Raw genomic sequence first — 22031 nt, 5'->3', positions numbered from 1 at the left:
GGAGAATCCCAGGGACGGGGGAGCCTGGTGGGCTGCCGTCTATGGGGTCGCACAAAGTCGGACACGACTGAAGTGACTTACCAGCAGCAGCAGCAGGTCTCATTTAGAAGTAATCTTTGATATTAATTTGCCCAAGAAATCCTAAAGATTCAAGATTTGCTGATCGTTAATTGCTTCAAAGATGGTATTTTCCGGAACTTGAGCCCAATGTGCTGGTTTACTCACACAGGGCTCAGAGTCTTATGAAAGCAAGCCAAGCTGCTGCTACGTGAGCGCTATCTTTCCTTTTACCGTGGACTCTTTGCTCTGACCCTTTCAGTATAATTTATTTTACATTGGTGGTAGTTGTCAAGATGATATGTTCTTTCATATGTTTAAATAGACAACCTAAAGGTGAATATGAATTTGCAAATGCTGTGAAAGTGAGAGCATGTAAAAGCTTCAAATTTAAATATTTAAAAATGAGATCTCTAACTAGTTTGAAGAGCGAGGAGACGGTAATACTGCACTTTGAATCAGATTGTGTTTTTGGTCACTATTAATATACTAAGTCATGATGCCTGGTCTTTCTGCATAATTCAGTCAGTTACCAATAAGCTGAGCATATAATATAATGCACTTCCCATGCACGGTCAGTCCCATCACTAGGAGTACCATCAGTAGTATCATTTATGCCCTTGAGGCTTTGTGTTCCAGAAAACTAATGAATAGGAACTGCTATCTCCCAGGAAGTGAAGGAGACATTCATCTCAAAAGAAGCAGTGGTTAAATCCACTGGGGTCCACGGATTAACAGCAAAGTGGGAACAGAATGGGTGGGTTTAACGTTTGGTAGTTAGGTCATATTGACCAAGATAGGAGTCATTTATGACAGGTCTAGATTTTCAGCATTTTGAGAGGGAATGGAACACAACTGCATAAAAGAAGCCCACTGTTCACACAGGCACACAGATCATCCCATTCTTTCTTCACTGACTTCTTTTGCACAATTTGAGCTTTACACATCATATCAGCTAGAGGAGAAATTGATAGAGGATGGTGTTATTAAGACTTATCACTGGATTACAACACATTAGAAATAAGGAGGTGCCCCTAAAGAGAAGAGTGCTGAGGACAAGTCAGACATGCATATGATGGGAAGACTAATGGGATGAAATGATGCTCACTGGGCGACAACAATTTGCAGACACTGACATACACACTCTCATATGGTAATTCCATGGTGCAGTGTCTATACTGACATACACACTCTCATCTGGTAATTCCATGGTGCAGTGTCTATACTGACATACACACTCTCATCTGGTAATTCCATGGTGCAGTGTCTATACTGACATACACACTCTCATCTGGTAATTCCACGGTGCAGTGTCTATACTGACATACACACTCTCATCTGGTAATTCCATGGTGCAATGTCTATTTCACTGATGAGGAAATGGATGCCCAGCAATTAGAGGACTTGTCTAAGAGATATAGCAGAAGTCTCATTTCACCCACCTATTAGTTCCGTAAATTCTGGATTGCTTCACAAATGGGTTTAAGCAGTGTTTTACAGAGGGTTCAGTGGAACTCCATCTCTAAGGGATGTTCTCTGGGATGACAAACCATGACTGCTTGAGAATAAGAACTTGCTACATAATATCTGGCTCATAGTTGACTCTTACTAATGTTTGTTGAACTAACCAAACCTTGAGTGAGAACTGAGTAACAGAATTAGTGTTATACTCAAGGCTCTTGATTATCAACCCCAGAACCTACCCATTTCTAGATTATATCGACTTCCTATATCTCCCTTCCCCCTTCTTTTTCACCCTTCCTTCCGAGTTCCTCTCTCCCTCTTTCCCTTCTTTTCTTCCACAAATATTTATTGAATGGCCACAACATGTTGGGTAGTTTTCTATGTGCTAGAGATAAGATAATGAGCCAAAATACAGAGATCCAGTTTCATGCAATTTACATTTTTGTGAGGAAACTTACATTTTAATGAGCAAAAAACCCAAAGATACAGCTCTCATGAAACTGACATTTTTTGTAAGTTAATACATAACTCACATTATTTATATAAGAAAAATGGGTCATGGGTCTTCAATCATGGGTTAAGAAAGACTGGGATGGAGAATCAAGCTCAGGGATGGAGAATCAAGCTCAGGGACAGCTGGAGAAGCTAACTAATTAGGCACTATCTGAGAAATGAGTAGGAGTTATCTCAGGAATCTTGGAATGATGGGAAGGCTAATTTTTAAAAAATAGAACAGCATATAGAAAGGCTCTGTGGCTAGAGTGAAGCATGACACATTTGAGAAAGTGAAAGAAGACCAATGTGGTTAGAGTCCAGAGAGCAAGAAAGAGCCAAAACACACTGGATAGTCTATGTGGGGGCCTAATTAATGCTTTTGAACTGTGGCATTGGAGAAGACTCTTGAGAGTCCCTTGGACTGCAAGGAGATCCAACCAGTCCATCCTAAAGGAGATCAGTCCTGGGTGTTCATTGGAAGGACTGATGTTGAAGGTGAAACTCCAATACTTTGGCCACCTGATGCAAACAGCTGACTTATTTGTAAAGACCCTGATGCTGGGAAAGATTGAAGGCAGGAGAGGAAGGGGACGGCAGAGGATGAGATGGTTGGATGGCATCACCGACTCAATGGACATGAGTTTGAGTAAACTCCAGGAGTTGGTGATGGATAGGGAGGTCTGGAGTGCTGTAGTCCATGGGGTCGCAAAGAGTCGGACACGACTGAATGACTGAACTGAATTGAACTGATGGGCTGTGATATGGTTATTAAATAAGAGATGAGTTGATTGGATTTGAATATCAAAATCATCACTCTGTATAAGAGAGCTCTGTACTTTCTGCACAATTTTTGTTTTTAATAAATCTAAAACTTCTCTAAAGAATAAACTTTATTTAAAAATATCACTCTGGCTACACTGTATGGGATAAAACAGAATGACAGGAAGAGTGGAGTCTCCTAGCTCTCCTCTGAGTGAGCTAGGAGAAAATTAGAGATCTGTGAGACATAGATGAACAGACACAGAACCCAAGGTCCCTCTTCCATGAAAAGGTTAAGCAGACAAGGAGGAACAGGCAGTGGTGACTGAGAAGACAAGGGCAGTGAAGTAGGAAGAAAACCAGGAAAGTGTGTCCCTGAAGCCAAGTGAAGAATGTGTGTCAAGAAAGAAGTGGTGATTGATTATGTCAAGTGGTCTTATCAGCAATTATTATTATGAGACCTGAAACTCATAATTGTTGCTTTTAAGAAAATTAGAGCCCTGTTAATGACAATAATAAGAAAAAGTCAAGTGAAGTGGGTTGGGGGACAAATGGATTGGGCCAAAGACAGGAACTGGAGAGAGTGTAGTAAAGAATATAGAGCAGTTTTATTGAAAAAGAAACAAAATATATGATGTAGTGGGAGGAGTGTGGCCAAGAGGTTTTTTTTGTTTAATCAGAGGACTAATAACATGATTGTATGCTCATATGTTTAAAGCTTTAGTATGCATAAGATTAATTTGCTTTTTTAAATAAAAATGCCAGTTCCCAGGCTACCCCTGTGAGCCATGGGACAATCTCAATTTAGAAGACAAAGTTACATAACAAGATGCAAACAGTACAATCAGGAGATTAAGAGAGGCTCCTGAAAAGGTGGGAGTGGGTGGAATTCAATGACAGATGCTAGATTGGATTTAGGGAGGAAAAGAGACCAGTGCTCTGTTGTAACAGAGGGGAAAAAGATCAAATGGCAGATGTAAGCAGTTTTGTATATTTGGTATCAGGAAATTGAGGTAATTTCCATAAAATTAAGTTGGCAATAAGGTTCTCTGTGGGAGGGAGAGGCTAAAGAAAAATAAAATAAAATAAATCATCTCTTCAAATGAGATTTGATTTGCACCAGTTATAGCCATATGGGAATGAGTTGTCATTCAATCAAAGAACCCATTATGACAAATCAGAGCCCCTGCATTAGAGCCAAAGAGCCCTGAAGCACAGATCCGTCATTATCTCCCCTATGATTTCTGTAAGCCAGTGACACATCAGAAACAGTGAGTCATGAGAAAGACAACGTGATTGGTGCTGGAGAAGTGAACCCTACCTCGTGGCATGCCCCTGCACTAATCATTTTCCAGAAGCCTTAATTGCCTGCCTTGATACTCTTTGCTCCTCTACACCCTGAGTGACAAGTTAGTAATTCACTGTGGAAGGCTTGCACAACCAGATGAGATCTATCAACGGTTTCTTTGGTTTCTCCCCTGACTAGACACATCACAGGAGTACTTAATGCATTCGTGTACCACTTTTGGAAAGGAGTTTGCTCCTAAATAAAATTGAGCCCGGACTTTAAAAAAAAAAGCCCAAAGACACTGACTACTAACAATGACACAAGGCTCCATGCCTGGTCGATTTCCTTTAGGCAAAGTGATAAGAGCAAAGGACAACAACAAAAACAAACCATGGAACAAAATTAAGACGTTTAAATCCAAGGACGATTTGCAGGAAAGACTAGCTAGATATAAAATGTCAGGGCTTTCTCTGGGCAGCCTCCATTTCTATTTCACATGTAGTTTTGTTCATACTTTGGCTGGTAAATCACTCAGGTTTTCCAACCTTTATGAAAGAGATGAGTGGAATTCTGAATTGTGGCTTGGTGTACAAATAGCAAGGTTTGAATTTACACTTATTTCCTTGAAGAATATGGCTCAAATAGCAAGTAGTAAATGTGAGAAAGAGTTTGCCCCATAAAAAGAGAGGCCTCTGGAAGAACAGTAATATCTCACCTTTTTTACTTTGTCATGATGTGAATTGTGCTCTTCCAAAATACAGATGTTGGAGATCTAACCTCTAGCACCTCAGAATCTGACCCTATTTGGAAAGAGGGTTTTAAAGAGGTTTTTAAGTTAAAATTAGATCATTAGGGTAGGCTCTAAGCCAGTGTTGTGCTGTGCCTAGTTGCTTAGTCCTGTTAGACTCTTTGCGACCTCATGGGCTATAGCTCACGAGGCTCCTCTGTCCATTGAATTCTCCAAGGAAGAGTACTGGAGTGGACTTCGATGTACTCCAGGGGATCTTCCAAACCCAGGGATGGAACCCAGGTCTCCTGAATTGCAGGAGATTCCTTACCATCTGAGCCACCAGGGAATCCCAACCCAACATTACTGGTGTCCTTACAGAAAGAAAAATTAGGACACAGACATACACGGAGGGAAGTGTGTGAAGACAGGGAAAAGGCAGCCATCTACAAGGCAAACAGAGAGCTCTCAGAAGAAATCAATCTTACGACACCTTGATCTTGGACTTTTAGCCTCCAGACTGTGAGAAAATAAATCTCTGCTGTTTAAGCCTCCCAGTCTGTGGTCCTTTGTAATGGCAGCCCTAAGCAGAATAATAGAATAATAAGCACTCTTTCTACTCCTCCGTATTTCTTGTCACAGATACACAAACATGTAGTTTAAAACTACTGCTGGGCTTCCCATGCTCAGTGGTAAAGAATCTGCCTGCAATGCAGGAGACACGGGAGATACAGGTTTGATCCCTGGGTCAGGAAGATCCCCTGGTGGAGGATATGGCAGCCCACTCAAGTATCCTTGCCTGGAGAATCCCATGGACAGAGGAGCCTGGTGGGCTACAGTCCATGGGGTCGCAAAGAGTCATGCGCGACTAAGCGACTTAGCAGGCACAAGCATGCATGCACGCCTGTCTGACAGGGAGGTCCGATACCTTCTCTTCCTACCCTGGCCTCCAGGGAGGCCTTCACAGCTTTCTTTGCTCACCTCGTCTTCTCCCCTATGCATCTCTTCTCCTAGGTCCTAGGTTTTTTTCGACTCTCAAATATCTAAAGCAAAGAGCTTTGTAGTTACCAAACTATTTAGCAAATCACCTGGAATAAATAGGGGTTTTATAACTCCTAGGTGGCTACTTCAAGTTACTAGTTTTCTTATTTAGGGTGGAGGGATTTTGGCAGGTAGGACCACACGTTTCTGCTGCATCAGGATCTCTCCAGACTTCCATCTGGGCCTTTCTAGGTCTCAGGTCATGGGCTGTGAAGACGGACAATTCTCAAGAAAGGAGGCATTTGAAAAACAGACAGGGCCAAGGAACCCACAAGTCAATAGACAAAGATAACAATCTTTTTAAAGTCAGGATGCCACCCGGGCCTCAGGATGCAGATGGTCCTTGAGGTTTCACTTTTGGAAACATTCAAGACCAGTTCAGCTCAGTTTTATACTGAAAATCAGAATGAGAAAAAGAAGAAAAATGAAAATGGCTACCGTGGTTCCATGAGAGTTGGCGCAGGACGTGAAGTCATGCTGGTTCCATCCTTGCTGCCAGCTATTTCCCACCCTAATTATCAGCAGCTGCTCTGCAGCACACTCGTCCTCCTGATATGCTGCATTTTCTGTGAGACATTTCTTTCTCAGTCCCATATCACTTCTAACCTACAGTTGTTCTCACTGACCACTGCCTTATTCAGACACACTCGTTCTCTAGGACACAGCTCAAGGAAGCCCTGCCACAGAAAAAGAGGAGAAATCCTCTTTTCCTCGTAACAGCCACTGATGTTCTTTTAGCTCTGTACTGTCTGTTTTCTGAGCTTGATTGGGTTGCAAAGGCCTTTATGATTATTGGATAAAAAAAGACAGGTGAACACAAACAGCCTTCAAGGACATAACAGGTCACAGAGAACAACGAGGAGGAAGGGATCACATTCATCCCAACAGATAACTTGTTCATCAACAGCTTCTATCGTGGAAGTACTAAATGACAAGATTGGTGTTGAGTAGTTATGACGGACTGAAGGGAGAGGCAATGCAGACTGCTTTTAAAGGTGGAGTTAATGAACTTCTTCAGTCTCCAGTTTCCTAAGGCATAGAGACAAAGAACGATGATGAAATTAAATACCTCAGAGCTGCAAGGCTCTTTTCATTTTAGCTAATCCAATGAAATCCAATGAAATCATTCTCTGAATGATAAAACTGAGGTCTAGTCTATTTAATAATTCAGTGAACATGCATTGAGCGTATACTACAAGTGAAGTAAATCATAAAGAAGAAAACAAATATTGTTTTTTTTAACGCATATATATAAAATCTAGAAAAATGGTACAGAAACCTATGTTTCAGGGCTGAAATAGAAACTCAGACATAGAGACTGGACATATGGAGGAGAAGGGGAGGGTGGGGAAAATTGGGAGAGTAGCGTTGACATATATACACCACCATGTGTAAAATAGATAGCCAGTGGGGAGCTGGAGCGTAATACAGGGAGCTCAGCTCGGTGCTCTGTGGTGGCCTAGAGCAGTGGGATGGGGCTGGGGAGGTCCAAGAGGGAGGGGATATATGTATATGTACAGCTGATTCACTTTGTTATAAGGCAGAAACTAAAGCAACACTGTAAAGCAATTATACTCCACTTAAAAAATTAAAAATAGTTATTTTTTTTAAAGTATCACATCTGATGGAGAAGGAAGAGACTACAGATAACACAAGAAACATGAGCCACATGGAGAGGAGAAGGAAATGCAGAGTACACTAACTCTGAAATCCCTAACCGCGTTTCTTCATTCATCGTCTTTTTTTTTCCTAACTCTTGGACACCTGGCTCTGTGGGAGCTAGTGTGTGTGTGCTCAGGTGCTCGGTCGTGTCCAGCTTTTTGTGACCCCCAAGGACTGCAGCCTGCCAGGCTCCTCTGTCCTTGGGATTTCCCAGGCAAGAAGAGTGGAAGGGGTTGCCATTTCCTTCTCCAGGGGATTTTCCTGACCCAGGGATCAAATCCGTGTATCTTTGTAGCTCCTGCATTGGCAGACAGGTTCTTCACCACTGAGCCACCTGGGAAGCTGTAAAATAAATCTATTCATATTCTCATTAGTATAAGAAAGCTGCAGCATGTGGTGGTTTTGTGGGCTCAGATGAGTATGAAGCCCAGTTGTAGCATTTATTAGGAATGTGCATTTGTACCACTGTTGAGCAGTGAGGGGATGACATCTATCACAATTGTATTTATATTAAATGAACTGTTGTATTTAAAACCTGACATACAGGAGTACAGGGACTGATTCATAATTCAGTAAACATAAGCTCTAGAAATTACGGGAGTGTTTCTCACACTGACGTTAAAGGGAAACTGGTGGGATAGCAGTAGAGATATGCTCTTAAATGACAGGTGGGGTGAAAACAAACAGGGCCCTGTGGGGCTTCCAGGCACAGAGGTCTTTTTTGTCCTTCATTTCTTATAGGCAAGATTCTAGCCTCCACAACCTTCCTTGAATTCCAAAGGGCAAATTAAAACAAAGAAGCCCGAGCTAATCAAGGGAGGAACAGCCAAGAAACCATCTAAGGCAAGATTAAACAAACCAGAGAGGCTCATCAAGATTAGGAGACCCTTGTTCAGAGCCCTAAAATATGACCAAAGCCTTTGCAGCCCTATGGACTGCAGTATGCCAGGCTTCCCTGTCCTTCACCATCCCCTGGAGCTTGTTCAAACCCATGTCTGTTGAGTCAATGATGCCATCCAACCATCTCATCCTCTGCTGTCCTCCTGCCTTCAATCTTTCCCAGCATCAGGGTCCTTGACAATGAGTTGGCTCTTCGCATCAGGTGACCAAAGTACTGGAGCTTGTTTCAGCATTAGTCATTCTAATAAATATTTAGGATTGATTTCTTCTAGGATTGACAAGGGCTTCCCTGATAACTCAGTTGGTAAAGAATCTGTGTGCAATGCAGGAAACATTGGTTCAATTCCTGGGCTGGGAAGACCCTCTGGAGAAGGGATAGGCTACCCACTCCAGTATTCTTGCCTAGAGAATCCCCAAGAACAAAGGAGCCTGGTGGGCTATAGGCCATGGGTTGCAAAGAGTTGGACACAACTGAGCGACTAAGCACAGCACACACACTTAGAGCTTTAAGATGCTAATGTACATTGTGAAGAGGAGGGTTTAGGAGAAACATCAAGTTTATTTCATCTTTCAAGGGATGCTTCCATCTCAGAATACTAGTGAATATCACCCCGAATGTGTGTGGGCTGAACAAAGTATGGGGAATGTTTTTCATGTTAGGCACATCCACCCAATCTCCTATTAATGGTATTCATTGCTTCAAAAGCACATCACAGATTTCAGCTCTGGTCAGATCGTAGAGTTCTGAAGGACTTAAGACAGAATTTAAAGTGAGAATTTCAGTTTGGTCACTAAAACATTTTAGATTCATCATGATTGGTGGGGGGAGAAAAAAAGACATTATTCCAAGATGGAGCTTCTAAATAAAAATATTGGCAAAAAGCTCCCGAATCATGATGTTGAAGCAGTGGCTAATGCCATGGCCTGGGGAGACAGGCTGTCTCAGAGTTCTAATTTTGGCTCTGGTGGCACCAGTGGGGATTAGTGATTTATAATAGTATCTTCCTGCTCCTTTTCATAGGTTTGCTGTTTTTAATCTAGTACAAGAGTTGGCTAGTTATGGCCCATGGGCCAAATCTGGCTTACTGTCTACATTTTTAACTGATTAGAGAACAAAAATCCAAAGAAGATAACACTTCTTGATATTTGAAAATTATATAAAATCCAAATTTTGGTATGAACAGGTGTCCTTTGCTTTGCAAGGCAAATTCTTAACCACTGGACCACCAGGGAAGCCCAATCAAGTTTTGTTGGAACACAGCCATGTATCATTTGTTTATGCTACAATGGCAGAGTTGAATGGTTATAACAGAGACTTTATGGCCAGCAAAGCCTAAAATACTTGCTTTCTTGTTCTTTCTGGAAAATGTTTTCTGACCCTTGAAGTAGGATATAAAATGAATGAAGGAATTAAATGTGAGTAGGTCAACATGTCTACAAACACTGTCAGACATCCTCCTCATATGGACACTTCTCATAAGTGGATCTTAAGATCGGTTTATAAAGTGCTCCAAATGTCTTTTGGTTGACAGGGGAGTAGCTGGAATCTGAAGAAATTACAAACATTTAAAAATGCCCCTTGTGTTATTTTAATGGCCTCTTTTAAATGTATATTTTAAAGCATTCTAAGTAGGAAGGGAATTTTGAAGCAAACATCTCAAATACATTTTTTTAATAGAAGAATAGACAGTAGTTAAAGCATGCTGATTTTCAATGCATTTATTTAAGTCATGTTCAGAACTACTTGTGTATACAGAAATATGTTTTCATACCATAAACAGTTCCTACTCACATTCTTAAAATGATTTGCACACATTAACCAAGCAAAGGGAAAAAAAATACAAGCTTCAGGGCTGCCTACAGACTTAGGCAGACAAAAAAAGAGATTGTCATATTTGCCTTTGGGTAACAAATTTAATTACATGGATTTCAACTTACAGTACTCACACAAAAGGGATAAAATAAAGGGAGTGTTGTAAATTAAATGCCTTAGCAGCATATTTAACCAGTAATCAAGAAAATAACCAATTTCTATACTAAAATACTATTAAAATATTTCCACATTTTCATATAAAGTAGATGCCAAATACTGGTTTACATTCAGAATGATGGCAAATTAATTTATCCAATAGCATTATTTGATCACCCCAGCAGGAGTTGCAAAACAGACATGAATGAAAAACTTGCCTCACTGATGTCACATAATTATCTCAAAAACTAAAAAAACCGGCTACACTTTTTTCTTTCTCAGAGACACCCATGGATATCTCTCAGAATTATCTATTTCTCAGATGGCCATAGCACAGCTATACAGCACAGCTGCACTGACCGCCTAAATAGCTCACATTTTGGTAAATTAAAAATTTTATAGCCTCCAGAGCCATGAAACATTCTATCTAGAAAGTTTCTTTTTTTTGGTAAATATATAAAATAGGTCTGTAGAGCTATACGATCATAGAACCAGGGTGGGAAAAACTCACAAGTGAATCAGGGTGGTAAAAGTGAAACACTGATACTACCCCACATTTGTACCTTACATAGTTACAAATAATAGGAAAAGAATTGTCATGTTTATGCAATACGTGTTTAGATGAAATAGATGATGTATAGAACATAGAGACAAATACCTAAATATAGAGACAGAGATAAAGACCAATAACATCTCAGGTCCCTAAATTTAAGGTACAGCTCTAAAGCTGGAATCCACATTGGGTTTCAGGGACTCTCTGAAGCGCCCTAAAGTGTTTGCAATTGTGGTAGGTAAACACTTTTTTTTTTTTAAGCAAGAAGATCCATAATTCATTTATTGGACTCTCTAGGCATCCATGTTTTCTAACTTTTCAGTTAGCCCTTGAAAATCCTTCTGGAAAAGAGTTAAAATGGAAATATTTTTCCTTAAAATTTACATAAGTAGTATGTAATTATCTAAGGATATTTAGTAATTAGTATATTCCTGGCTAAAGGTGAGATTAAATGTCCCCTTCTCCTTTGTTGAAGGATTAATTTCATTTCCAGGCAGACAAAAATCACTTCAAATTACCCTTCAAATTTTCTCTTTTTTTCTTTGTTCCCATAGCTGCCTCTCATCTTTCACCCCACTTTCTCCTGTGTTCATCTCTTCTTTTCTCTTTCTGTGGGAAGGACGAAAGAGGAAAACCTCCAAGTTTTGGTCATTATTGATTTGGAGCACTGGGCTGAGACTGGGCTTTGGAAATCTGCAATATTGGTAATTGCCCTTAAAACTTGCAATGAGTCTCTCCTTGGTCAGCACTGTGCAGGTCACTGGACTGATTCCCAATAAAGGAACAGCATTAGGTCTGCTTATCAGTGCCTAGACAGTGAATGATAACTTGGCCAGGGTGTGGAGGGGTCTAGTGAAGAAGTGAGAACAATTTCAGCAGTGTGAGTTCTGTCACGAACAGTATTGAACCCCAGTGTGTAACAATTTTCTGAAGGAAAAAATTACAGGTTCAGAGTTTTCCTTTGATACAGTTATTTATATACATGAAAGAGCACTGCAGACAAGTGTGGTTTTCTTCCCTCTTTTTCATGAGAGTAGAATTGTGGCCTTCTAACTTTAAGTCAACATCTTTACCCAAGATGCTCCTTGGAAGAAAAGCTATGACCAACCTAGACAGTGTATTAAAAAGCCGAGACATCACTTTGCCAACAAAGGTCGGTATAGGTAAAGCTATGGTCTTTCCAGTATCATGTATGGCTATGAGAGCTGGATCATAAAGAAGGCTGAGCACCGAAGAATGGATGCTTTCGAACTGTGGTGCTGGAGAAGGCTCTTGAGAGTCACTTGGACAGCAAGAAGATCAAGCCAGTCAATCCTAAAGGACATCAACCCTGAATATTCACTGGAAAGTTTGATGCTGAAGCTGAAGCTCCGAAACTTTGGCTACCTGATGCGAAGAGTCAACTCGTTGGAAAAGACCCTGATGCTGGGAAACACAGGGCAAGAGGAAAAGGGGGTGACAGAGGATGAGATGGTTGGATGGCATCACTGACTCAATGGATTTAAGTTTGAGCAAACTCATGGAGATAGTGAAGGACAGGGAAGCCTGGTGTGCTGCAGTTCATAGGGTTGCAAAGAGTTGGATATGACTTAGAGACTGAACAATGACAACAGAAACACTTTTCTGATAGGCTTATACATAAAAATAGTTGCTGTAAATGAAAAAACCTATTCTTACTTCAAGTGCCCAAATTCTCATCCTTAAGCTAAGAGATACAAGTCTATCCACTTCCCTGACTACTAATAAAAAGAGTTCACAAGTTCATTATTTCAAAAACTAGGCCCCAGTCTCTAATACTCTATCTCATATGTTAAGCCAGAATATATATATAAAATCAGTAATAAATTATATATATATATATATATACACACACACACACACATGCATTTACTAGCTACTGTTAGTTATTTGACCTTGATCAAACTACTTCTCTGTTCTTCAGTTTCTTGATCTGGAAATGGATATAATAATAGAGTTGAGGATTAAACAATAATGTAGTGAAGGTTAATTGATACATTTAAAAAGTGTGCAATAAAAAAAGAAGGACAAAACAAACCAAAATAAAAAAAGCCTGTCTGGGATACAGAAAGCTGGATACAAGTAAAGCTATAGATACTCTAATGGATACTGTGATGCTTTGTCTAGATTCTAGAGGTTGTTATATTGGCTGCTGTGGCTCTCAGAGACTCTCATGGAAATTTTCTCTATTGTAATGCAGAACTGCTTCACCTGGGTTTATTTGTCTCATCTCCCTGCAGTGAATGACTTAATTAGCTGACGCCAGGAAACAAAGGCTTGGAAACTCAGGTTAAGGTTAGAGGGACTCTAAGAAGTGTCCAAGCTTCAGAGTTCCCCACAGCATCCGCTGAGACCTCAGGTGCTGTGGCGCAGCAGGCCAGCTTCTTCTTCTGCCGGATCCTGCCTTCCTCACATCCTGGGAGATGGAGTATCTCCAGAGAGAACCCCCAACATAACTCTTCATCCATGTGTATTTGGAATTCAATGTAAGATTATAGGTAGACAAAAAGTTATCGTTCCATTATCCTGAAATTGCTAAGATCTAAATCTGAAGACAAAAGTGCTAAAACCTTAAAACAAAAATCAGTGGAAGTTATGCCTGGCCACTTACCTGTAAGGCTTCCCTGTAGGAGAAAATGCATTTCAGAGAAGGAACCCAAATGCTATCTCCCTGCCCCTGTGTTACCGGAGAAAGACTAGAAAAGAGGAAGTGCCACTTGGATATAACAGTTTTCAAGCCAAACACGGTTTTTTTGAGGAGAAGGGAAAGAATTTCTCTCAACCATCAGAACAAGTCAGGGAAGCACAAGCGAGTAGGTCATCAGTTTTGAAGCTAGATCTGCCACCCAGCTCTTCTCCAAGTTGAAGACTCTCATGAGGCATGAAACCACTGAACTGCTGGGTATGACACTCATGCTTCATGGGGAATGGGGCGAGATGGAAGTACTGAGGGAAGCAGTTTTCATTACCCTTTCTTGGCAGATCAGGATACGTGAGTTTCCGGGTCACCAAATAAGCTCAACGAAAGCAGCTGGCCTTTAAGCCATTTTGTTGCTATGCCACCAGGACCATGCTCAAGGCGGAGGCTCCTACCACAGGACGTGCCTTTCTAATTCTAGGGAGATTATATAATCTACACATGCATCAGACGAGAGAGGCAGCATTTGAAGTGGGATGCAATAGCCGTTAGGGTTTCCTAGGTGACGCTAGTGGTACAGAACCTGCCTGCCAATGCAGGAGACCTAAGGGAAGCAGTTTCCATCCCTGAGTCAGGAAGATCCCCAGGAGAAGGAAATGGCAACCCACTCCAGTATTCTTACCTGGAGAATCTCATGGACAGAGGAGCCTGGTGGGCTACAGCCCATAGGGCTGCAGAGTCAGAAATGACTGAAGCAACTTAGCAGGCAAGTAATAGCCAGTCAGTGTTAAGAGGTTATACCACAGGGGTAGCTTCTCTGGAGGAAGATCTCTATCGTCTTCCATCTTTCTCTTGGTATTATTGCCAGAGAGGAAGGCAGAGGAGTAAGAAACAGGATCTGAGGAGCTTCCCTCCACTTCAGGCTCTAGAGCCACAAAGAGGTCTTTGCTGCACCAGGAGGTGCAACGATCCCACACAGCAGGAAGTGAGCCTTCAACACAGCCAAGGCAAGTAGTTACTGCCAACAATAAACCCATTTCATATGCTTGAGTTTCCTCCATAAATCTGGTAAATACATACGCTTCGTTTCCTCCATAAACCTGGTAAATATATACACTTCAGTAAGAACTCAGCACCTTGCGTTACACTTCCAGGTGTTAGGGATCCGGTAATGAGAAGAAAGCTGTGGTTCTTTAACTAGATAAAGTACCTACTTTCTAGTCTCTTTTTACCTGTCTCTGAATTACTACTCCTTTTTCTCCCTCTGGCAGAATATTGTTCTAAGCAAAGACATCATCATTCCATCAATTACTCTGTTTATTTTGTTTTAACATCACAAGGGAAACACGCACAGAACATATTTGGAGAAGCAACGAAACCAACTGCGTTTTCTTTCTTCAAGTTCTATACACGAAGGTCTGCCAGCATTCCTTTCTCAACCACATTTCCCCAAAGCTTAGCACTTGGCTATGAAAGTTCACTCCAGCCTACAATTTGGCATGTCTGACAGCAAAGTCTTCAAATTTGCCAATTTGGCTAATGTCTCCTTTTTGAGTAGCAAGCAGATAAATAGGAAACAATTGGAGCAAAATGCTATAAATCACGACATAATTCAGAGAGACAATTCATTTCATGGGATAGTAGTCTATAAGAAATTAACCCTAAATTATGAGTTTCTTTTTTCACATACACTTTTTATAAAAGTCTAAAATCTGCATAGAAATGCAATACAAAACAAATGTAATTAAATACTATACAAAGACCTGAACCTCTTAATTCTGTTGAAAAATCTTTTTTTTCTCTCAGAGTTACACATGATTATTATTTAATTCCACAGGACACTTCAGACTAATGCAAAAACAAAAATGAAATGAAACAAAACTCTGACCTACATAATATATATTGATAAATTATAAAGGTATAACTTTATAGGTGCTGATGGTATATAAATAATATAAATATGCATGTTTTATTTTATATGTATAGATATATATGTGTATATATATGTGTGTGTGTGTACACACAATTTTACACACACATTCATACACAAATGTGTGTGTATGTATATAGTGCTAGAATATTTGGCAGAGCCTTCTGGAGGTATTTGCCATTTTTACTGAAAATCATTACAAGCAGGTATGATTAAAGCATTTAATCCTATTCATTGACTGTAACTTGGGTAGTTGGACTTAAGACATTTGTCCATAAAGACAGAATTGTGCTGGATATGTAAGTATCATTTGCAGGATGAATTTTCAGAAGTGGTGATCGAGAGAATTCCACAGAGAAAGCCAGTGTAGAATAAGTATGTGTTATGAGGATCTGCAGACAGGCAGTCCTGCAGAAGATTCTATATAAGACATGGATCACATTTCTCCACTCCTTCCCGTCTCCTGCATTTTCTGACAAATGAAAACACTCTTGCAGCTTTCCAGATTCCCCACATCAAACTGTCACACAATTGGAATAATTAGAAAATAGTATCTTGTTATTCTAACTTACAAAGATAAACCAAATGCCCTGCTATCTTTAAGCAATCTTGATTTTTGCAAAAACTGGTTAAAATCATGTGATACTGATCCTTCCATTCCAATACATGTACGGAGGCATTTGCCTGGGAATTCCATCCTAATGTAGGGACATACCCAAGAGTTCTTATGACCACGACTAATGGCACAAACTCTGGATTCCCAATGCAGCCATAGTGTTTTTTCAGCTCTTTCTTTAAAGAAGCATTTGGCACAAGTCTCTTGTTACTGCCAAAGATGATTCAGAATTATTAAACCTAATTTAGAAGCTACTACATATTGCATTAATTATTCAGGAAGCATCTTTTCAAATGAGCTATGGGCATAGTATGTTTATTTCCATAACTACTGCAGCCACCCTGAACTTCCCTGAAAAAATTATTTTGAAATGACAGCTTTCAGATTCCACACCACACAGTCTTAAACTCCTTAAGCTTTGCTCATTAGAAGCCATTCTGTCTTATGTGTTGTGCATGAAACACATACCCTAGAATTGCAACCTTGGAAAGGAGGTTTTGCGACTTTCTGGGTTTGAAGACACAGCTCTTTCTAGAACAGTGTATGTGAGAACATCTTCACCAAAAAGTGCAATCTCTACACAAATGGGAGACTGCATGAGAAAGTAGACCTTTAGTATTATCGGAGATGAAGAATCAAAGCTGCCAGTTTAATACCATGCTCATTTCAACGCTAATAGGCCTAATGTTTGAGAATAAATAGTGAAATTTCCTCTACTGATACTTCAAAGACTTTGCAACATCTGGAATTTGGTTCCATATAGGGTATTCCACTAAGAAGTAAGTATAACAAGATTTTAATAGAGCAAACAAGATTCAGGTTTCTTACAATATGTTTTCCCTGAGGGGAAACAAATAACACAATGCATCTGACTAACCTTTCTGCACTTGAGCTGCATTAATTAACATTTAGTCATGGATTCCACTGTGAGCCAGATGAACTCAGAGCTACAGCTGTTTTCACTGAGGGAGGAAAATATGCTTTTGCATTTTAGATTCCCAGCATTTACAAATCTGGGGAAAATGTTTTACTGACTGCCTCTGCACCAGCATTATTGATATGCATTATATATTAGTCACACAAATAAATTCACACTCACCCTAAGCTGTGATGAAATCCATGTTAATATTGCATCAACTGGGTCAGTCAGAACCAAAGATATAAAAACCACATTCCTAACTCCCTTTTTCTTATAGCAAGAGTTAAAGAAGGGCTAAGGAACTGACCAAGGAAGTAGATCATGACCTTGAAGAAAGTGTTGCTGGGTGACTCAAAGACTTAAGTGCAGATGAGGTATTCTGAGAGGGGTGGATGCAAATGACTAAAAGAAAAAAAATTAAAAAGTGAACAGATGTTGAAGACTGAAGACATGGAACTCCAGGATCTGATCACTTGGCAGAGATGTCCTCAAATGCTCTAAGCCAAACATGTGGAAGTAGTTGGTTGTGAGCAAACCTGGTGTGACCGATCCTTTGTCAGTCACTGAAGGACGGCTTTTGTTCTGTTGTGATTTTATAGCCAAGGCTCCTTAAAGATGAAATTTTGCGAGGGAACCTGACGGTGAATCAGCTGGGCAAGGCATTCTACCTGGAGCACCTGGTCAAATCCTATACGGTAAGAGAACTGCAGAGTCAGCTTTGCCCCAGTAGTCCCCATAGGAAGGCCGTATCATGCCTTCTGGTCCGCTCTGCAGTCTCATGGACAAATGGAAATCCAGTAGTCATGTGGGTAAATGCATGTGCGTAGGTGTGTTCATTTGTACCAGTGTACAAACCTGGAATCATTAGTCTCTGTGTGAATACCAACCAAATTTGACACTTGCCTCTTCAAATGAATGTTCATAGCCATGACTTGAGAAGAATAAAGGCTGTCTGACCTGTCTTTACCAATATGGAACAGCAATTCTTGAATCAAAGCAGAAAAATACCTTACCTGGAACTACTTCAAAAAGAAACTTCCCTGGGCTCTCTTCATTGCAGGGATGTTCAAGCACTTTATTTCCAGGCAAGAAAATTGTACCCTGTGAACACAAATGCCCTAAATATCAACATCATCAGATGGCAAATATCATCATCAACAGTGAACATCTAAGGTGTGTCTGTAACCCAGTATTTAGTGATATGCCTCTGACTCATTTATATTCCCAGCTAATCAAAAATCATATAACAGCATCATATACATTCAACATTTAACAAATATTTGTTGAGCACCTCATAGATATAAAACACTGTGAGAGGTGCTGAGTACTTTTTTTTTTTTTTGTAAATTTATTTTAATAGGAGATTAATTACTTTACAATATTGTAGTGATACATTCACATGAATCAGCCATGGATGTACATGTGTTCCCCATCCTTAACCCCCTCCCACTTCCCCCCTCATCCTTCAGGGTCATTTCAATGCATCAGCCCTGAGTGCCCTGTCTCATGCATCGAACCTGGACTGGCAATCTACTTCACATATGATAATACATATGTTTCAATGCTATTCTCTCAAATGATCCCACCCTCACCTCCCACAGACTCCAAAAGTCTGTTCTTTACATCTGTATCTCTTTTGCTATCTCGCATATATTGTCATTGTTACCATCTTTCTAAATTCCATATATATGTGTTATTATACTGTAGTGGTGTTTTTCTTTCTGACTTACTTCACTCTATATAATAGACTCCAGTTTCATCCACCTCAGTAGGACTGATTCAAATGCATTCTTTTTAATGGCTAAGTAATATTCCACTGTGTGTATGTACTACAGTGGAGACTCCTTAAAAAACTGGAAATAGAACTGCCATACGACCCAGCAATCCCACTGCTGGGCATACACACTGAGGAAACCAGAATTGAAAGAGACACGTGTACCCCAATGTTCATTGCAGCACTGTTTACAATAGCTAGGACATGGAAGCAACCTAGATGTCCATCAGCAGATGAATGGATAAGAGAGCTGTGGTGCTCTTTTAAGCATCAATTTATTTAATGTATTCTGTGTGCCAAAACCTTTTACTGAGCATTCAACCAGCATAATATTATTTGTTAGAAAAATCTTACAAGGTAGGTATTATATATCCCCATTTTATAGCTGCAGAAACCAAGGCAGAGGCATTCAATAATACAGCTAATGCTCCCATAGCCTTCTCTTCATTATCTTCTCTCTTTTCTGTTAAATTTTGTTTTCTTTCTTTCTTTTTTTTTTTAATTTTGTTTTCTATAGTGGATCATTTCCGTCAGTACTGAGACATATTTTAAAAATTACTTCTTTGACTCCACCTTCCCCTCCAGTTCTCATTTCACTTTTTTTCCCTTGCCTAGCAATGAATTCTCTACACTGAATCCATTTATTCATATGGATCCACTGCAGCTTGGTAAATTTTCAATCCTCCATGAACTTGACTCCTCAGGAGCATTTAGCACTATTAACTTTTAACTATTAACTCTTTCTTGATGTCTTTCTTTCCTTGCTGTCTTAGTTTCTCCAGGTTTTCCTTTTATTTTTCTGTTGACTGAGTCTCTTTTGCTGGTAATAACTGGCCTTTAAATGTTAGAGTTTTCCAGAGATTTATCCAATGCTTCCTTCTCCTCTGACTTTATACACTCTTTCTCTAAGCTATCTTATCCGTGCCTATGACTTGAATAACCAACTAGAATCCAAAGAATATCAAATTAATATTTCTATCAAGGACTATCTGACCTCTAGACTTTTGTATCCAAGAGCTTATTTGACATTTCCATTTGGATATTTAAAATGCATCTCCAACTAAACTTAGCAAAATTCAAATGCAGTTAATTTAGGTCCTATTTATATATTCCCTAAAAGGTCTGTATAGACAAAGCTATGGTTTTTTCCTGTAGTCATGTACGGATGTGAGAGCTGGACCGTAAAGAAGGCTGAGCACTGAAGAATTGATGCTTTTGAACTGTGGTGCTGGAGAAGAATCTTGAGAATTCCTTGGACTTCAAGGAGATTAAACCAGTCAATCCTAAAGGAAATCAACCCTGAATATTAATTGGAAGGACTTGGAAAGACTGAAGGCAAAAGCAGAAAGGGGCAGCAGAGGATGACACAGTTGAATGGCATCATGAACTCAATGGACATGTCTTTGAGCAAACTCTAGGAGATAGTGAAGGACAATGGAAACTGACATGCTGCAGCCCAGGGGTTGCAAAGAATAGGACATGACTTAGTGACTGAACAACAACTTAGCACCACCTTCTAATCAGTTGCAAAAGCCAGAAACAGAGGAGTCATTATCTCTATGGTAGCTCTACTATTCCCTGGTGGCTCAGACAGTAAAGTATCTGTCTGCAATGCAGGAGACCTGGGTTCGATTCCTGGGTTGGGAAGATCCCCTGAAGAAGGAAATGGCAACCCACTCCAGTATTGTTGCCTGGAAAATCCCATGGACGGAGAAGCATGGTAGGCTGCAGTCCATGGGGTGGCAAAGAGTTGGAGAGGACTGAGCAACTTCACTTTCACTTTCACTTACACCATGCCCTAGTCCAAGAGACTATATCTCTTATCTGGAATGTGTCAAATACCCCCTCACTGAATTTCTCACACTACTCAAACATCTTTTAATTATTTTTTTTTTTCCTTAACATGGTCAGAGTGATCTTTAACAGTTTTCTTTTTTTTTTTATTTTTAAACTTTATAATATTGTATTAGTTTTGCCAAATATCAAAATGAATCCACCACAGGTATACCTGTGTTCCCCATCCTGAACCCTCTTCCCTCCTCCCTCCCCATACCATCCCTCTGGGTCATCCCAGTGCACCAGCCCCAAGCATCCAGTATCGTGCATCGAACCTGGACTGGCGACTCGTTTCATACATGATATTATACATGTTTCAATGCCATTCTCCCAAATCTCCCCACTCTCTCCCTCTCCCACAGAGTCCATAAGACTGATCTATACATCAGTGTCTCTTCTGCTGTCTCGTACACAGGGTTATTGTTACCATCTTTCTAAATTCCATATATATGCATTAGTATACTGTATTGGTGTTTTTCTTTCTGGCTTACTTCACTCTGTATAATAGGTTGCAGTTTCATCCATCTCATTAGAACTGATTCAAATGTAGAAACATAAATTTGATCTTGCAATTTTCTTGCTTATTTCTCCAAAGAAGACATACAGATGGCTAACAAATACATGAAAAGATGCTCAACATCACTCATTATCAGAGAAATGCAAATCAAAACCACTATGAGGTACCATTTCACACCAGTCAGAACGGCTGTGATCCAAAAGTCTACAAATAATAAATGCTGGAGAGGGTGTGGAGAAAAGGGAACCCTCTTACACTGTTGGTGGGAATGCAAACTAGTACAGCGACTATGGAGAACAGTGTGGAGATTCCTTAAAAAACTGGAAATAGAACTGCCTTATGACCCAGCAATCCCACTGCTGGGCATACACACTGAGGAAACCAGAAGGGAAAGAGACACGCGTACCCCAATGTTCATCGCAGCACTGTTTATAATAGCCAGGACATGGAAGCAACCTAGATGTCCAACAGCAGATGAATGGATAAGAAAGCTATGGTACATATACACAATGGAGTATTACTCAGCCACTAAAAAGAATTCATTTTAATGATGAATGATGAAACTGGAGCCTATAATACAGAGTGAAGTAAGCCAGAAGGAAAAACACCAATACAGTATACTAACGCATATATATGGAATTTAGAAAAATGATAACCATAACCCTGTGTACGAGACAGCAAAAGAGACACTGATGTATAGAACAGTCTTATGGACTCTGTGGGAGAGGGAGAGGGTGGGAAGATTTGGGAGAATGGCATTGAAACATGTAAAATACCATGTATGAAACGAGATGCCAGTCCAGGTTCGATGCACGATACTGGATGCTTGGGGCTGGTGCACTGGGACGACCCAGAGGGATGGTATGGG

The 22031-nt window shown here is 40.2% G+C and overlaps 1 protein-coding gene across 1 annotated transcript in view; it reads right to left on the bottom strand.

Moving 5' to 3' along the window:
• ARHGAP24 (Rho GTPase activating protein 24) overlaps nt 1–22031 on the bottom strand; it is a 549762-nt gene that overhangs the window by 282822 nt on the left and 244909 nt on the right. The window contains exon 3 of the mRNA XM_010845964.1: nt 18050–18137. Coding sequence (XP_010844266.1) covers nt 18050–18137 — 88 coding nt within the window. The remainder of the gene's footprint in view (nt 1–18049; nt 18138–22031) is intronic.

The sequence above is a fragment of the Bison bison genome, unplaced genomic scaffold (assembly GCF_000754665.1).
Source record: "Bison bison bison isolate TAMUID 2011002044 unplaced genomic scaffold, Bison_UMD1.0 scf7180017864228, whole genome shotgun sequence".
Taxonomy (NCBI): Eukaryota; Metazoa; Chordata; class Mammalia; order Artiodactyla; family Bovidae; genus Bison; species Bison bison.
Note: the sequence above shows the minus strand (reverse complement) of the source record. Positions and strands in the feature narration are given on the sequence as shown.